This window comes from Bos taurus, chromosome 26 (genome assembly GCF_002263795.3).
Source record: "Bos taurus isolate L1 Dominette 01449 registration number 42190680 breed Hereford chromosome 26, ARS-UCD2.0, whole genome shotgun sequence".
Taxonomy (NCBI): Eukaryota; Metazoa; Chordata; class Mammalia; order Artiodactyla; family Bovidae; genus Bos; species Bos taurus.
In genome coordinates, this window is record NC_037353.1 from 31,350,123 (window position 1) to 31,369,172 (window position 19,050).

Consider the following 19,050-nt stretch of genomic DNA (forward strand, 5'->3'; position numbering starts at 1 on the left):
GAGCCAGTCTCCCCACATCCCATCCTCTCCACGCATCAGGGCATTGGAGCAAAGCTTGGGAAGAGCACGCTGAGATGTTTAGGTTTAGACCCTGGGTGCTGAGTGAGTGGGGAGGTGAGGAAGTTCATGATGAGAAGCGAGGCCTGCTTGGACCGCAATTTCTATTTGTTTGTATTTCGGGGAGAAGTGCTTCAAGGGGGCGCCCCTGTCTGCAGCCCATGTTTTGGTGAGAGAGAACGTTGTGGTTTCTCTCTGCAGTCTTCAGATGGAAAGCCACGCCTGGTCAGCGGCAGTGTTGGGTCAGTCCCAGGAGAGAGGGTGGGTTCAGTGAACCTGTCGTTTGTCTTTGAGTCAGACGCCAGATTCCATGACCTCGTGTCCAATGCAGGCGCTGGCAGCTCTGGCACGGCTCCCACCCCAGGGCCTGTTTCCCACACTGTGGACCATGGAGCCAGCTCTCTGCCCACTCTGAGACCCCAGCACTGAGCAGAAGGGGCTGTGACCCAGATGGGGGAGGCAGGACTGGGGGTCAGGTGGGCCAGGGATCTGGACACAGGAAAGACAGACTATGTCAGATGAGTCCTTTATAAAGGGGCAGGGGCTGAGTGGGGCGAGGAGAGAAGGACAGCTTTGTGTCGGCCTGTGCCTTAGCCACATCCTCCGGCCCCGACCAGTGAACCGCAGGGCCAGAGCCCAGGTTCAAGTCCCAGGTCTGGAGCCCGCCACTGTGTGGCCTCAGACAAGTCACTTTACTTCTGGGAGACTCCTTTTCCTCAAGTGGGGCAAATACTCCCCTGATAATGACTTTTGAAGTTGGGTTTCCATTTTGGCTTGTGAGCCTTCTGATGACGCCACTGATCTTGGAGCATCTTTGTGGCCGTTTGAGCACTGTCTTCTGATTCGATGGTCTGAGTGGTAAGGTGGGCGTGAGGCTCAGGGCAGACCAGTGTTGTCCTGCCCTTGTGAAGGTCAAAGGAGACCATGTCGGTGACAAGGATTAGTGAACCGTGCAGCGTGTGAGCAGTAATAATGGCTGGTATTGAGCACAAGACCATTTAACCTGTTGTGGGGAAACCCGTGCTATGGTCAGACAAACCTGTGCTCTGTCTGCTGGCCGTGTGACTAGGGGCTGGTCTCAGGGTCAGCATTCCTTCTGCGCGACTCTGTCTGGGAATCCCTCTAGTCCCGTCTGCTCCCCCTGAGAAGCTGAGAGTTCCCACGGAAGGGCTTTACCCAGGCAGGGGGCAGACACCAGCAATGTGCTGACTCGTGATCATTTGTGAGTACAGCTTCCTCTGGATGCCTAGAGACAGGGCGTTCATCTGGCTTGAGCCTGAGAAGCAGCGCAAGAAACATTTTGCTTTCTGTGCTGTGGCAGCAGAAAGGTGATGGAAAGCCCAGACATAGTCAGATGATAATCACAATAGCTGTTATTATATGGTGCTCAATACTCTCTTAGCGTTTTTGTATGTATTAACTCATTTAATCCCCTAGACAACCCTGTGAGGTGAGGAAACTGAGGCACAGAGAGACTAAATTCCCTGCCTAAGGTCACTCAGCTGGTAAAGGGTCAGCCATGGGATTTGAACTCAGGGGACCTGGCTGTAGAAGCCTCACTTTTAACAACTAAGCCCTACTGCCCATCTCTGAGGTCTCTCCATCAGGATGATTCTCTCCTTAGTACGTTTCCCCGTGTCCCTCCCCAGCTTCCACTCCACAAGCTGCTTAGCAGGCTCTCAGGCTGTCTTGGGAGTGATGAGGTCTTCTTGGGCCTCAGTCAGCAGCTGCCGTGGAGCAAAAGGTGAAGAGGCCGTCAGACCTGGCAGCCGAATTCTTCGGCACCGTGACAGGGTCTCCCAAGATGAACCCAGACGTTGGAGGCATTTGTACACGCTCAGTGGAGGCAAAGAGGTGTCATCTGACGATTTTATCGTTGTAAGTTGTGAAGTCTCTTTGGTCACATGAGCTTCCCAAGGATATTTGGGGGACAAGGACAGAGTTTGCTCCAGCTGGTCCCTGCAGCATCAGAGTCGGTTCATCCTTCTGGTCCTCTTGTTGCCGTTTCTGACAAATGCAATCAAATGTAGGTGTGTTTCTTTAGAAAAACCTGAAATCCAAAATTATTGACTTGTGAAGACAAGCTGAGAAATATGTTGAATCCGCTACTGAAAAATACTCTGCGAGGCTCCTTATGTAGTGCTAGAGTTCCTCAGAGGAATTATTGATTCTTTTTCTGTCTGCAGTTGCTGGTCTCCAAAGATAAGCAGATGCACCAAGGGGTGGTTAATCTGTTACTGAAGGGCACTTTTTTCAGGCTCCATGAGTGCCTAGAGAGCTCCTTTTGCATACGTACATCTATTGTGTTTCCTGCTTACATAATGTGTGCTTTTTGTGAAAACTCAAGCAGAAAAGAAATATTTAAAGAGGACACTGAAATTCCTCCCACTTTCCCCCCTTTCTGCCCCCATAGAGACCCGTGAAGGCTTTCGTGCCTTTTCCTCCAGAAGTGTTTTCCAGTTGAGTGCCCGGGCTTTTTCTGCCTGATTCCGCTTACATACATCTTTTCAGAAACACGTTTTGAGTAAAAGCAGGAACCACCAGGACTCGGCCACTTTCACATCAGTATTGTTTGTGGAGCAGAGAACAGTTCTTCCTTCTAAAAAGTGTGTGTTTTAATCACTCAGTCATGTCCAGCTTTTTGTGACACCATGGGCTATAGCCCGCCAGGCTCCTCTGTCCATGGAATTCTCCAGGCAAGAATACTGGAGTGGGTAGCCATTCGCTTCTTTGAGGGATCTTCCTGACTCAGGCAAAGAACCTGGGTCTCGTGCACTGCCGGCAGATTCTTTACCATTTGAGCCACCAGGGAAGCCCTCATCCTTCTAAAGCCCCCTGTTTTTAAGCAGGGAACAGCCACACGGGGTTCCATGGCGTGACGGAGGCTTCAGGGGGTATCTGAACTGCCACAAAATCTAAAATGACCACACAACCTGTCTACTGGCTGAATCTGCACTTATCTCAATTCGGTTAGCAATGCAAGCCATGCAAGCCTTTCCGTGTTTATTTCTGACAGAGATGGGGCACTGAAGTGACGGTTGTGTGCTCTGCTGAGGGTGGGTGATTTGTGCCTGTCCCTGGCCCCTCCCCTCCACCTCCAGGATCCCGGGAGAAGGGTGTTCACTTTCACTTAAGCTCCTGCCGTGTGAGGGAGCAGAGGCGCTTTATCCTTGGCTGCCTGAGTCGTCATAAACAGAGTAGTCAGGTTTCTGCAAGGGGCCATAGGGGCCTTCTCAGCCTGTAAATAGTCTTCTTGTGCCTGCCTGAGATGCACTTTGCCTGCTGACTGTCCCATAAGTCACTTTGCAGTTTGCACAGACACCTTAGAGTTCATTCAGTAGTGCTAGTGCCTCAGATGGGGCTTCCCCGGCTGGGGACGATATGTATTGTTTTCACGGTTTCTTTCTCACTAGAACCTTGCTCACCAGAAAATGTGTGTAAATAAAGAAACCGAGGCACAGGGAAATAGAAATGCTGTGAGAAGCCAGAGGTTTAAGTCATAGGTTGCCCCTCCGATTGCTGGCTGTTTCTAGAATACCTCTCTTTCCACCCTGGCCTCTAAGTTCCATGGCTCAGAGCACCCTGGTCTCCTGACCCCGCATAGACCATGAAGAGTAGTAACTGATGTGGCAAATACTCTTCCCCTCCTCCACCATTCCAGCTCTGTCCTTGCTCTTGTCCCTTCGGCAAGGCTCACCTTGTGCATTTTCAAAGAGAGCAAAGAATGAAGAAGCAGAAGACCCGCATGGGTCTTTTTTTTTTTTTTGCTTACAAATATGAATTTTTTTGTTGCTGCAAAAATAGTAAAATGATGTAAATGTTAAACAGTAACAGAAGTATACAGAATAGAAAATCCAACCCTGGAGCGAAAACTAAAGGTAAATGTCTTCAGCTATCACTGTCTGTCTCTAGCTAGGGTACCTGTGCAAATTTACTTACTGTAAGTGTATACTTGGGGGGAAATCAGATCATGTTGTACTGTCTATAGTGGGACTTGGTTTTTTCAATATCTGCATGGTATGTTCAAAATCAACCCCATGAGAACTAAACATTTTCCCTGTGTCTGTCCTCAGGTATGTTTAGCACAAACCCAGCAGAGGCCCACAAACTGTGTGCCAGGTGAAATTAGGTCACACCTAGAGGAGATGAGGCTGGAGCAGAGAAAATGGTTTATTGAAGATCACCTCTATATTGTAACTCTTAAAAGCAGATTGAGAGACTTCTCTCACCCTGGGGGCCTCTTGCCCAGAGCCACATTGTTATGACAGCTCTGTTAATTATTGAAACTGGGTCTGTTCTTTGAACTCATCTTCGAAGTCTGCTCCCTCTTGCATCAGAGGGCATTGAAAGGTCTCAGACTCTTCCTACACAAGTCTGCTCTTCTCACATTTCCACCCATCCATAAAAGATCTGCGAGGGACTGGAGAGGTCTTAGACCCGGTCGCATGAACCATTAGAAGCAGTGTCTGGTTTTGCTTTATTTATTTATGGCTGCGCTAGGTCCTCCTTTCTGTGCATGGGCTTTCACCAGTTGCTGTGAGTGGGGGCTACTCTATTATCATTGTGATGTGCGGGGTTCTCATTGCGGTGGCTTCTCTTGTTGCAGAGCACAGGCTCTAGAGGATGCAGACTTCGGAAGTTGCAGCCTGTGGGGCTCAGTGGTTGAGGTGCATGGACTCTAGAGTGCAGGCTGAGTAGTTGCGGCACGTGGGTTTAGTTGCCCTGAGGCATGTGGAGTCTTCCCCCACCACGGATCGAACCCATGTCCCCTGCACTGGCAGGTGGATTCTTAAACACTGGGCCACCAGGGAAGTCCAGAAGCAGCGTCTGGTTTTAAATGAGTGGCTGCAACCGATGAAAATGTACCCAGGGCCCTGACTGCACGTGGGGGCATGCCATGCCATGCTAGCTTGTGAACTGACTGGAGCATCCCTGGGCTGGTGAGGGATGATTGTGCCCTCAGGTTAGTAATGAAGACTTCAGTTACCACCCAGACACCTTAGCTCTCCTAGAGACTTGACCTTGGACTGGAAAGTTTCAAATGCACCTTGCGCCTGTGTGCCTCCCGGGAGAGCATTAGTGGGTGGGATGCTAGCAGAGCCCATCAACACCAGCCTCACGATTCTAAGTCCAGGGGCTGCTCTACCCCCCAGCACATCTTTTAAAATTTATTTTTGTAATTTCAAATTTTAATTTAATTTAGACTTACGGAAAAGTTGCAAGAACAATACAAGAACCCCCATATACCTTTTACTTAGATTCACTACATTTTTACATTTTGGCTGATGTACTTTATCATTCTTTCTCTGTGCCTCTCTGTCTCTCTGTATCATCTGTCCTTCCATCCATCTGTCCATCCATCCATCCAATGATCTATATGCATGTTTCTCCTGAACTATTGGAGTCACTGTACCTCTTCACCCATAACTACATCAGCATGAATTTCCTAAGAACACAGACGTTCTCTTACATCATCATAGTACAGTTATATTTTTTTTCCTTGTCCAGTAGCATCATGTGTGTGCGTGATAAGTCGCTTCAGTCATGTCCAACTCTTTGCAATCCAATGGACTGTAGCTTGCCAGGCTCCTCTGTCCATGGGATTTCCCAGGCAAGAATACTAGAGTGGGTTGCCATGCTCTCCTCCAGGAGATCTTCCTGACCCAAGGATCGAACCTGCGTCTGTCTCTTATGTCTGTTTCATTTGCAGGTAGATTCTTTACCCCTAGCACTACCCGGGAAGCCCAGCACATTCTTGAAGTGTCACAGGAAAGAAAGGAACAAGTATTTATTTATAGAAGCTTGCTGACACCAGGCTTTGCATGAAGACACTTTATATAGTAGTACACTGTGGCATTTTTGTCCTATGGAATCAGTTTTTATTTTCCCTGTTTTATAGAGAAGCAAAATCAGCTTGGAGAAATTCAGTCCCTTGCTCGTGGTCGACACTGGAGAGCAGGAACACTGGAGACAGACCCAGGTCTGTCTTGATGCTCCTACTGCCCTGGCCCGAGTGCCTGGAGGCCAGAGGCACACAGCTGCTGTGTCTGTCCTCAGGGTGGTAGCAGGCCCCGTGTGTGTTTAGTTTATCTCAGTGTATGATCTCAACTCCTCTCGTTCCTTCAGAAGGCACAGTCATTCAGGGGGGCAGACACATTGGCAAGGTGCTCCCTGCTTGGAGCTCACCCTCAGCTCTGTAAAGAGGAGACCAATACCAACACAGACAGGCCTGTCTGAAGGATGACGGTCCTTGTGCATGTATGCGTGCTGGAATGGCTGATCACCCAGAGTAGAAGACAGGCATTACATTCATTGGGCAGGGGGTGGAAAAGATGCAGGTTTCCTGTGTTTGCCCAGCACAGTTGGGGAAACTTATCATTATCCTGGGTCTTAGGCTTTAGCTTGGCAAGGCTTCTGAGACGAGTGGAATTTTAGAACGCTGAGCCACATAAGCATGGCTATTTTACATCTGGAAGGGACTTGAGACATATAGACGAACTCCCTCATACCCCACCCTGGGGAACTCACCCCGCAAAGGAAAGCTAGCTTGTCCTTGTCATGCCCCTAATCGGTAGCTGAGCTGGGTCTGAAATCCAGTCCTCTGTCTTCCAAGTTCAGGGTGTTTTTTTTTTTAACTACATCAGAAAGTCTTGTGGTTTTTACAGCCCAGACTCTTTTAAATTATTCACTCCTACCTCAGGCAGCCCCTGTCCTGCATTTTATGTTTGGCAAAGTACTATTTGCCAAAGTACTTATATTAGTGAGTTTAGTGAGTAATTAACTAGTTACCCGTTTTTATTAAAGCAGATACATGAGTCACCCTTTCTCATCAGCCTAGAGATCTAACCAAAGGTTACCTTATTAGTAAAGAAACTCAAAGTATGATTTCAACTTGGGTTTTTTTAAATGTCAAAAGTAACCATCCTTCTTTAGGGGATGTATGTATACCTATAGCTGATTCACTTTGCTGCACAGCAGAAACTGACCCGGCAGTGTAAAACAACTATACTCCAACACACACACACGCACACACACACACGCACGCACACACACACACTCCTTTCTTGATACATTATTACCTTCAAAGACCCTTCAGGACTTGGGCTCCTTAGAGAACCCAGGTTGGGAATAAGTGTACAACATTGTGCTGCCTGCTCCAGGGCACTCAGGGTTGTCTGCGATCCTGGTGAGCGGACTTTAGAAGTACCTCCTGGACCATATCCTCCCTTCCTCCCTCATCATTTAGATCTCCCATGGGACGTAAGGCAAATAATAGCCGTGTTTTATATGAACTGTTCAAGGATGGACTAGAGTGATTATACATATAACTCTATGCCCTTGATGAATCAAATATGATTTTGAACCTAATTAAGTTTAACAAAAAGATATTTTAGATCACTCACAGAATGTAGACTGAACTATATTAAATCGAGTATTTGTAAAACAGTACAACACATAGAAAATGTTTCTAAGGACTTCCCCAGTGGTCCAGTGGTTAAGACTCTGCCTCCTAATGCAGGGGGTGCATCCATGAAATGTACTTTTTTTAATATGTAAATAGGTACTTTATTTTTAAATTTTTTTCAAAATGGACAACTTTTCATTGAGGTGCAGTTGATTTACAGTGTAGTATTAGTGTCAGGATGTGAGAGTTGGACTGTGAAGAAGGCTGAGGGCCAAAGAATTGATGCTTTTGAACTGTGGTGTTGGAGAAGACTCTTGAGAGTCCCTTGGACTGCAAGGAGATCCAACCAGTCCATTCTGAAGGAGATCAGCCCTGGGATTTCTTTGGAAGGAATGATGCTAAAGCTGAAACTCCAGTACTTTGGCCACCTGATGGGAAGAGTTGACTCATTGCAAAAGACTCTGATGCTGGGAGGGATTGGGGGCAAGAGGACAAGGGGACGACAGAGGATGAGATGGCTGGATGGCATCACTGACTCGATGGATGTGAGTCTGAGTGAACTCCTGGAGTTGGTGATGGACAGGGAGGCCTGGCGTGCTGCGATTCATGGGGTCGCAAAGAATCGGACACAACTAAGTGACTGATCTGATCTGATCTGATCTGATTAGTGTCAGGTGTACAGCAAAGCCATTGTTTTATGTGTGTGTGTGTGTGTGTGTATATATATATATTCTTTTCCAGACTTTTTCATTATAGGTTAAGATATTGAATATAGTTCCCTGTGCCATATAGTAGGTTCTTGATTTTTATCTGTTATATATATATATAGTAGTGTATAAATCGGAGAAGGCAATGGCACCCCACTCCAGTACTCTTGCTTGGAAAATCCCATGGACGGAGGAGCCTGGTAGGCTGCAGTCCATGGGGTCGCTAAGAGTTGGACACGACTGAGCAACTTCACTTTCACTTTTCACTTCCATGCATTGGAGAAGGAAATGGCAACCCACTCCAGTGTTCTTGCTTGGAGAATCCCAGGGACGGGGGAGCCTGGTGGGCTGCCGTCTATGAGGTCGCACAGAGTCGGACACGACTGAAGCGACTTAGCATAGTGTATAAATGTTAATCTCAAACTCCTTATTTATGCCTCTGCCACTTTCCCCTTTGGTTGTCATAAATTTCTCTATGTCTGTGAGTCTGTTTCTGTTTTGTAAATGAGTTCCTTTGTATCATTTGTGTAGACTCCTCATTAAGTGATGCGATACTTGTCTTTCTCTGACTCACCTCACTTAGTGTGATAGTCTCTAGGTGCCTCCATGCTGCCGCAATGTACTTTTTAAATTTAAATGAAAACCTTAATCGAGACCCATGTATTTTGGCACCTTTGTAACCTGTCTGCAGCGTGACTTCATCTTGTTCTTAGGTGACCTGCAGCAGTGGAGGTGTTTATTTCTCAGAGGCAGGCTCTGCCCTCAGCAGCAGTTGCTGCACTAACCCTCAGATAAAAGCCTCTTGAGTTGCTTTTTTAATCTGCAGGAGACAATCGGGGAGGCGCTGGCCCTCATGCCCGGTCACTAGGCAGCAGGACAGGCAAGGAGCTGGAGGGGCCCCGAACCTCCCTGCGTGTCTGCCGTGTGGTCTGAGCAAACATGAGCCCAAGCCGACCACAGCAGTCACGTGGACAGAGACGTGCCCAGCTGAGAGAAGCCGGCGGAGCACCCAGCCTCAGCCCTTTTGTTGATGAACTCAGAGGACTGGCAATTTTGCCGGGCCCAAGAGCTCAGCTGGGTCGGCATCTTGGTGTGGCCCCCTCGCCCTAATGAGAGGCAAAGGTCCTGCCTCTTAGCTCTCCTCCCGTCACGCCTGGAGAAGGACACAGTTCTTCTGAGCCAGGCTCACACTCAAAGCCTCCCAGCTTATGCAGAGCTCTTTTTGCACCTTAGGGAGGCGCGCACATGCTCTGGGAGCCACCCGGGCCAGGCACGGAAGACTGTCCCACTTTGGGAAATGCTTGACCTCTGGACACTGCAGAGAGGGAGGTCTGAAACAGGCATATGGGTTTCTTCAATTCAGGGCTGAACCATCCAAGGAAATTCTTGACTGACTCTAATTGTCCTCAGCCCAGATGAGAAAAATGAAGACTTTTCATGGTAGAATTACCCAAGTATTAGTCCCTGTTAGGGATGAGACCTCAGACTTTCCCACTGTATTACCATAGCTGAGTAGGACCTACATCAAATGTAATTAGATGTTGAAGTTCACTTTATCACAGAAGATGGTGATTATGCAAATATGGGCTATGCTATTAGTATGGGTTTCGAAAATTGCATCCTTCTCTTCTACTTTAGGTTGGCTTATGGGTACTAATTCTTGAACCTCCTGGAGACTCCAGGCTGATTAAAGTTTGCACAGACCAAACACACACTTCCTCCCTCCAAGAGCTGTGATTAGGCCCAAGTCTTGTTTCTGAAACGTGTTCCTTAGAGGCGCCTTTGGGACTGTCGGATGGAGGGTGGCGGCAGAGTGTTGGACCATAAGGTTTGTCTAAAGCAGCTCCTCTTTAGTTGTTGAATATTTTGGGCTGGTGGGCAAGCTTTTGTTTGAAGAAAGGATTTCAGGGCTAACAAAGTTTTGAAAGCCACTGTCCTAAAAACCAAAGATTGTTGCTGTGAATGTCTCTGTGTATGTATTAGGTTCACCAGCCCTTTCGTGTTCTTTTTTCTTTATTGAGTTTTTAAAAAATTATGAGCCAAATAATACGAGGTATATAAGAAACAGGTTAAACATCTCTCCCCTTACTCCCTTCCAGTTCTGCTCTTTGAAGATAACCAGTACTGACAGGTTGATATGCACCCTCCCACATGTTTGTCTGTCTGTGCTGATATCCTTTAAAATGTTTTCATTGTGAAAAATTTCAAACATGCAAAACAGTAGAAACGAGTGTAGTTAACCCATATGTACTGATCCCCCAGTTCCAATAATTATCAAGACTTTACAACACTTGCTTCATCTTTTTCTCATACATTTTTGGGTTTTTGTTTTGTTTTAGAAGAATAGTGTTATACTACATCTGTACTTGGAAACTGTTTTTTACTTACTCTGTCTTAAAAATTTGTCCTGATCAGCTCATTTACCACTTCCTCTTCATGGCTGCATAGGTTTCCATCATGTGTGTGAACGATCAATTACTCAGTCATTATCCTATTCTTGGACATTCAGGCTGTTTCCAAAAGTTTTGGCAATAAGTTGTAAATTTATTATAATACGCTAACTGTAATAAAAGTCCTTGTATGTATTTACATATTGGTAAATTTATTTCTGTAGGTAAGATTTCCAAAAGTGGGATGGCAGGATCCTGGGCTATATATTGAGTTGGCCAAAAAGTTTCCATAACATCTTATGGAAAAACTGAAAGGAAATTTTGGGCAAACCCTATATATTTTAAGTTTTATCCAATATTGCCAAAGTATATTCTCAAAAGATTGTCAATATATAACTTCCCACCAGCAATGTATGGATATGCCCATTTCCCAGTCTCTTTATCAAGCCTGGATAGGATTGCTCGTTAAAAATGTTATGAATCTTCTGTGTAGAGATGGCATAAAATCAATGTTTCATATGTGTCTGCGAATGGATTCTTTTCTGCATTTGTTTTGTAAATTTTAGTTTTGCAATCGTTATTTGGCGGGGGGGAAGATAGCCATTAGGCTCATCTGGAATAGAGGGCAGGAAGGAAATGTCTTTTGAAGACCAACCACGGGTCTTTGTTCCCATTAGTTTGCCCAGCGGAAAACGGGCGCCGGCCGCGTGGTCCACATCTGCAACCTGCCGGAGGGAAGCTGCACAGAGAATGACGTCATCAACCTGGGGCTGCCCTTTGGCAAGGTCACTAATTATATCCTCATGAAGTCAACTAATCAGGTAAGTCTGAGCATGTTCACACTGGTAGGTACCGGATAAACCACACATTGGGAAGGGAACTATATAATTTTTTTTTATAAAAGAAGCTGTTTGTAACATAAAGGGGTGATGCACAGCTGGCCTCCTGCTGATGCAGCACCGAGATTTTCGTCGGCGGTGGTGGTGTTTTGTTTGCTCTGGTTTCACTTTACCCTTCTTGTGATGGGCCCAGGCCTTTGCGAGTTACCTAGAGGTGAGGATGTGTTTTGGAATGAAGTGTTCCTTAACATAGAAAAGCCAGCTGGTTCCTAAACAGAAATCATGGACTCGAGTCTTTGCACTATATTACCCACCCCTGAGCTAACGCTAGTCTTTCTCACCTTCTACGTTCCTCATCTCTGATGGCACGTGGATTTTGAGCCAACCAACAACTGACCGGGAAGAGGTATTTTCACTGATCCTTGGGGTTGACATCCGAGGCTCTTGGCTCTCGTAGCAGGAGAGTAGGTGGGAATTAGTGGATGCACGGTGAATCTAAGGAACTGAGAACCCTCAGCCCACGTGGAATGAGTCTTGGGGGTTATGTTTGTCTTCATTTCTAAAGTCAGGAGAGGAATTTATACAGAGACTGGTCAGCAGTAAGAACATTTAGTCTTTTATTTTTAATGACTATTTTAACTTTAGGAATCAGAGGAACGGGCACAGGAGAAATTCTTTTCTTAAGTAAGGCACGAACTTTGGAAAATCAAAGCCACCTTGGATCATCAGGGGTCTTCCTCCGTCAACTCGGGCTTGGACTACTCGTGTAGTCTCTTCATTCCTCCTTCTCAGAATTCTATTTTGGGCCAATTTCCAAAATTCAGCTTGCAACATGAATGCAGTGAGATTCACTGGGTTCATTTTATTTCCGTGTGAGGTGAAAGCTAGAGGTGCTAAAATGTTGGCGTGAGGAATGAGGCACCTAGAGTCAGACAGATAGAGCTTATACTGTGGAATCTAAAACATACAGCAAAGTAGTGAGTATAACGTAAAAGAAGCAGACTCACAAATACAGAGAAACAACTGGTGGTTACTAACGGGGTGGGGGTAGGGGCGCTATCGGTGGGCCAGTGGGAGGTACAAACCGTTGGGTGTAACATAGGCTCGGGGTGTGTTACATGACACAGAAAATGCAGCCAATGTTGTGTCATAACTGTAAATGGAAAGTAACCTTTAAAAATTGTATAAAAATAAAACATTTTAAAAAAGAGGCACTTAGAAAGCTGAGTGGTAGATTTTGAAATAACACTGTAAAGAACTCTGACTTGTTGGTCTCCCACCCTTCTGCCGTGGACCGTGACAGCACAGAGAAAGGCAAGACTTCAATGCAAAAGCAAATGTGAGGGAAGCGGGGTTGGGGGGGAGTGTGAGCTTGTTTAGCCCATGCAGTTCAAGGAAATGGGAGGTGAGGGCTTGCAGAGAGGGGTCCCTGGTCACAGACCGTGTTTCCTTCTCAGCACTGACATTGAGAAGTTGCATTGATCAGTCAGTGGTCAATTGACCAGTTGGTTGCATCGTGATTATGGTATTAATACAAACCCATCGAATCTAAGATACAATAACAGTGACCAATCTGTCACTGCAGCTCCTGGGGCAAACTGACGGGTCAGTCAAAACAATCTATGCAGGGAGTTCACTGGTGGCTTAGTGGTTAGGATTCTGGCTTTCACTGGTATGGCCCAGGTTCAGTCCCTGATTAGAGATCTGAAATCCTGCAAGCCGCTTAGTGTGGCCAAAAAAAAAAAAAAAAGTCTATGTAGAAACTCCCTGTAGCATCAATTGAGTGGAAAAGCCCGTTTCTTTGTAAGTTTTTATTAGACCGGTTAAAGAGGAGAAATACTGTGGAACATAACTGTTTCCTCTCTCTCCAGCTCACAAAGACATGGCCTTCCTTCAAGCCTCAGAAACCCCCATGGTTTTTAGAGTATTTCTTTCTTTGCTAAGAAATTGAGAGCTTAGATACCCAGGACTTGTGTCTGTCTCCTGCCACTGGCCGCGCTGACTAGCAAGTTTTGCAGGGATCAGCCCAAGGTCACTTGTGCAACAGACTCAGCCCCTCCTCTCGGGGAACTGTGGGTTAATGGACCCTCCCAACCCAAGGGGCTCCTGTGGCATGTTGTAGCCACAGATGGATGTACGTAATTAAGAATAATGTTTGGTAACCATGGAGATCAGGAGAGGGGCCATCTTATAATGAGCTCTTTTGCTAAAGTTAATAAATAGGTCTCTTTGAACAGATGGGATCAAAGAGAGCTCTTTTCCTTGTATTGAATTTTTTTCCTTTTTATTGAGGTATAAAACAGATACCCTAAAATGCACTAATCTTAAGTGTGTGTGTGTGCTTAGTCACTCAGTCATGTCCGACTCTTCGTAACCCCATGGACTGTAGCCTGCTAGGCTCCTTTGTCCATGGGATTCTCCAGGCAAGAATACTGGAGTGGGTGGCCATTCCTTTCTCCAGGGGATCTTCCTGACTCAGGGATTAAACCCAGGTCTCCTGCATTGCAGGCAGATTCTTTACCATCTGAGCCACCAGGGATTACTGTGCAAGTACAGATAGAGAACATTTCCAGAACCCCAGAAGGTTTCCTCATTTCCCTTCCTAATCAATATCCACCCCCAACCCTGAGGGAAACTCAACTCTAACTTTTACCACCATCAATTTGTTCTGCCTGTTCTTAAACTTTATATACATGGAGTCACATCTTGTATGGAATTTCCTTTAAGACCACTCAAGTCAAGTCCGACGTCTGTCCCTCCGTTCTTTCCTAGGCCTTTTTAGAGATGGCTTACACAGAGGCTGCCCAGGCCATGGTCCAGTACTACCGAGAAAAATCTGCCATGATCAATGGTGAGAAATTGCTTATTCGGATGTCCAAGAGGTACAAGGAATTGCAGCTGAAGGTAAAGCACCCTCTCCTTCGTTCAGTTGTTCAGCAAACATCAGCTGAGTGTCTCCTTGTCAGCCACTGGCCTGAGTGCTGGTGGGAAGGAGACAAAGGAAAAGATCCAAAAAGTATCCACTGCCTTTGAGGATATCACATGGGAAGGCAAACCCATTCTAACATGGCAAGAAATATGCTCATTGAGGTAAGGACAGGATGCAAAGGGGTGCTTGAGACAGGATGGCTACCTACCTGGGACCCAAACGATTTTAAGGGAAGTCTTAAACGATAAAGCAAGAGGGAAAGGTGGTTGCTTTTTCAGAGGTTAGAGTTCCAGGCAAACCTCTGAATGTAACCTCCTTCTCTACTTAGACAGGTATTAAGTTACTTTTTCTTCCTCTGTCACCTCTTGATTTTTATTCTCTCCTCCATCCTCTGTATTTATGCCTTAAGTGAAAGTCGCTCAGCCATGTCCAACTCTTTGCAACCCCATGGACTTTACAGTCCATGGAATTCTCCAGGCTAGAATACTGGCGTCGGTAGCCCTTCCCTTCTCCAGGGGCTCTTCCCAACCCAGGGATGGAACCCAGGTCTCCCATATTGCAGGCAGATTCTTTACCAGCTGAGCCATGAGGGAGGCCCCCATTTATGCCTTAAGGTCCATAGAAATTCTTCTAAGCAGCACATGACTGAGTTGGCCATTGTCCAAACTCAGGATTGAACTGAGGTCATTCCAGACAGGGCTTTTGTCTTTGTTTTAGCTTGTTCTACCTTTCTTTTTTCCTTTACTTTTGTTTTATTGTGAAGTATAACAAAAAAAATTACTAATTTTGTATTGTACAGCTGAAAAAGTAATGATGGTAAACTTCCATAAACCCCGTAAAACCACCACCAAAGTCAAGAAATAGGACACAGACAGCACCCAGAAACTCCCATGAGTCCCTTTTTATGTTCAACTCTTCTTTCCACTTTCCTGACTAAAGATAATCATTTCCTTACTTTTCCATTTATTATTTACTTCCTCTCCATGCCTTTCTTAATATTGTAGTTTAGTTTTGCCTATTTTTGAGTTTTTTGTGAATGGAATCATACTGGATTCTTTCATTCAACATTTTGCCATCTATGTTGGATGTGTCTATTTTCACTGCTATGTAAATTTCCATTGTATGAGTATAGATTTGTTTATCCATTCCACTGTTGATGGACATTTGGGTTATTTCCAGTTTTAGGGTAGTAGGGACAGAGCTACTGTGAACATTTTCAAACATGCTATTTCAGTACCCATGTACATGAGTATATAATTAGGGGAACTACGTACCTAGAATTGCTGGATCACCAGGCATGCTTACCCTCAGCTTTGCTAAATGATAGCATTCCTACTCGGAGCAGGCAATGGCACCCTACTCCAGTACTCTTGCCTGGAAAATCCCATGGGCAGAGGAGCCTGGTGGGCTGCAATCCATGGGGTCGCTAAGAGTCGGACACGACTGAGGGACTTCACTTTCACTTTTCACTTTCATGCATTGGAGGAGGAAATGGCAACCCACTCCAGTGTTCTTGCCTGGAGAATCCCAGGGACGGGGGAGCCTGGTGGGCTGCCGTCTATGGGGTCGCACAGAGTCGGACACGACTGAAGCCACTTAGCAGCAGCAGCAGCAGCAGCCGCATTCCTACTAATAGTGTCTGAGAGTTTTCATCAGCTCCCCTTCTTGCTAATTGTTCGTCTTGTCCAACTTTTTTGCCCCTCTGGGAAAGAGTGTGATGGTTTATCATGGCTTTATTTTTTATTTTCCGTATTAATTGAGGCTGAGCAATTTTGTATGTGTTTGTTGGTTATTCCACCTAGATCTTCTCTGGTGGGAAATTTTGAAGTCATTTGTCCATGCATTTGGTTTAGATTGTATCTTCCTATTGGTTTGCAGGAGTTCTCTTGACTGGAGCACTGAGTCCATTTGGATTTGTTATAATTAATGCCATATTTTTGGTTAAATCTAACTTTTTATTTTGTACTTTCTACTGTCCTATTTAATAGGGATTTTCCAGTTCACTTCAGCTCATTCCACATTTACTGAGGGTCCATTTTGCTCAAGACTTGGAGCCCTTAGTCAGCCTTCAAGGCTCAAATCAGAACACAAAGGCTAAGCAGCTGTTTCTAGCTAGGACAAGCTTTCTGACAAGTCTACCTATGTAGATTGGTAATACGTCAACCAGCTGCCAAGGTCCTGATTCTGCTTTGCTTGCATTATTGCTTCTGAAGTTCCTTTGCCAACAGTTCAGCTTCAGGCAGAACCTGGCATTCTTTTCCCAGCTCATGAAAGCCTGTTGCTTTTCTCAGACAAGTAAAAGATCCTGCCCCATTCTGTACCCAAAGTTCTTGTTCTCCCTGGTTCTGCCCTGGGGGCTAGAATTGAATTTCTGCACTGAATTCCCAGTGGAGCTTTGGTCTCCAAATGAGATGTTGTCATAAGGCTCTAGTTAGGATTAACTGCAGTCCTCTGCTTCTTAAAGTACCAAGGCACCGAGGTCCCTTATCCAGGGAGGTCTTTTGTGGTGGGTTAAATGGGTCAGATGATTAAAGTTTGCATTCAGCTAATGTTCACTGAGTGCTCATTGTGAGTGGGAACTGGGCCATGAATATGGTGGCAGCGAGTCTGTAGAGGAACTCACAGGCTGGTGGGAGGAAGAGCATGGAAACACAGAACCATCAACAACCACGTGACCTACCCCAGATTGGGGGGTGGTAGCACCAGCCTAGGCTCTACCCCTTCCAGCTTTGATGACCTTGGACAAATCGCTTAACCTCTGTGAACCTCAGGTTCCAGATCAGTAAAGGACTATACCTTGTGTTCTTTGGTTTTAAGCATTTTTTTTTTTCACACGTGGTCGCCTTGAGTCTCACAATCAACCTCCCCTGTGACGTGTGTAGGGTGGATAATAACAGTAATTAAAATAGTACAACAATAATAATGAGAATATGTACCTTTAATTGAGTCCTGGGTCAAGTAATGTGCTAAGCACTTTAAGATATTATCTACTGTGATCCTGACATCAGTCCTGTCAGACAGGTATTATTATCATTTCTACAGACAAGGAAACTGAGCCTCACAGAAGTTTAGTAACTGGCCCAAGATCATTACTGGAAGAGTCATGATTGTATCTTAGGACTGTTTTGGTTTTGCACTCTGTGTGCACCTCCATATTGTGTTTTTATGATCTCCGTTGTCCATGTGAAAAAAATAAAAGAGAAATCAGATAATTTGCTTACAGTCATCCAGTCATTAAGGAGCAGAGATAGTATTCTAACAGAGCTTCTCAAACTTCAGTGTGCGTACACATGACTTGTGGATCTTGTTGAAATTTCTGATTCAGTAGGTCTGGGTCAGGGCTGTGATTCTGCATTTCTCACACGCTCCCAGGAGATGTCAATGTTTCTGGTCCTTGTAGCACACTCTAAGTGGCCAGAACACAGTGATCCTGACCTTTAGCGAGGATTTTGTGCTCCCCAAGTAGTCACACTGCCTCTACGTGAAAGCATTTTAGAGCATGTTTCAATTACATAGTAACGGGTGTATTATGGTTCCCATGTTGACATGAATCAGCTTGGACTTTCTCTGCAAGCAACAGAAATTTATCTCCATTAAAGCATACTCGCAAATGTAAATAAAATAATTTATTGGCTCATGGAACCGAAAAAAAACAAGAGTAGCCCTGGGTTGCAGGCATGGCTGGATTTAGGACTCGGTTTCTGTTCCCTTGGCCTTGGGGTCTCCCTGGGATGGCCCCTGACAGCCCCCGGCTCTCTCCTCTAGGTGGCGTGATGGCTTCAGTGACTCCAGCATCTTTGGCTCTTCAGCCTCCCATTTTCCTTCACCAAGAGGAAGCCAGAGTTTTTCCTAGTGGTACCAGGGAAGTCTCTCTGATACATGCACTTCCCTGAGCCAGTCCCTGTAGCTGTGGTGTGATTGGTCAGAACATGTCACCTGCTGCATCCTGGGAGCAGGCTGGAGACAGGGGATGGTTCCTGGGGAGGCAGACAGCAAAGAAAGCACCGTGTCCATATGTGTCTCTGGGCCAAAGGGCCACCACGTGGGGTCCCACCAGGGCTTGCAGAGGTAGGGGAGATTTTGATTGGTCTTTCTCCTGTAATTTTACCTTTTGCTCACCAGACAAAGTGGAGGAAGAAGAGATTTTTTTAAGGCATTTCTCCTCTCCTCTCAAATATTTCCTCATGTTGGTAATCTTGTCTCACTCTTTGTGGCCGAGGTTCTCTTCCTCAGGGCATTTGGGACAGAAACTTTCACACAATAGGTGTCCTACAAACATGTGAAATGAGTGAGAAAATCTGAAAGAATGATAAAAAGTGAGTGTTTTCCTTCCTGTAGACCTGCATGAGAAGACTGATTATTCTGTAGAGACTTCTCCAGAATCACAGTATCTCACATGTAGGAGGGAACCTGCAATAGTTGAAAGCTGTGTGTTCCAGTCACTCCATCAGAGAACTGTCAGGGAAGTGTCAAGTCCTCTTGGCCAGAGACTCTCATCAGGTAGCCTGGGGCGGGACTGAGGCTCCCAGGTGGTTTGGGAACAGTGGGCCTGTTTTCAGAGCCACTGGTCTTGCCATCTTCCTACCCACAGGGACGGTCTTTGGCCCTGGGAAGTAGTCTTGTGAGTGATCCATGATGTCTTGGTTAAGGAGAATAAATCAGTAATGACGACTGAGGGTCTTTTCCATGTAAGATGTGGTGCCAAGAGCAACAGTGAACATGA

At 45.9% G+C, this 19,050-nt stretch overlaps 1 protein-coding gene across 3 annotated transcripts in view; it reads left to right on the top strand.

The window, feature by feature from the left end:
* RBM20 (RNA binding motif protein 20) overlaps positions 1-19,050 on the top strand; it is a 197,386-nt gene that overhangs the window by 148,045 nt on the left and 30,291 nt on the right. For all 3 annotated transcript variants that reach the window (XM_010820037.4, NM_001192613.3, XM_005225744.5), the window contains exons 6-7: positions 11,237-11,380; positions 14,171-14,302. In XM_010820037.4, the coding sequence (XP_010818339.2) occupies positions 11,237-11,380; positions 14,171-14,302 (276 nt within the window). The remainder of the gene's footprint in view (positions 1-11,236; positions 11,381-14,170; positions 14,303-19,050) is intronic.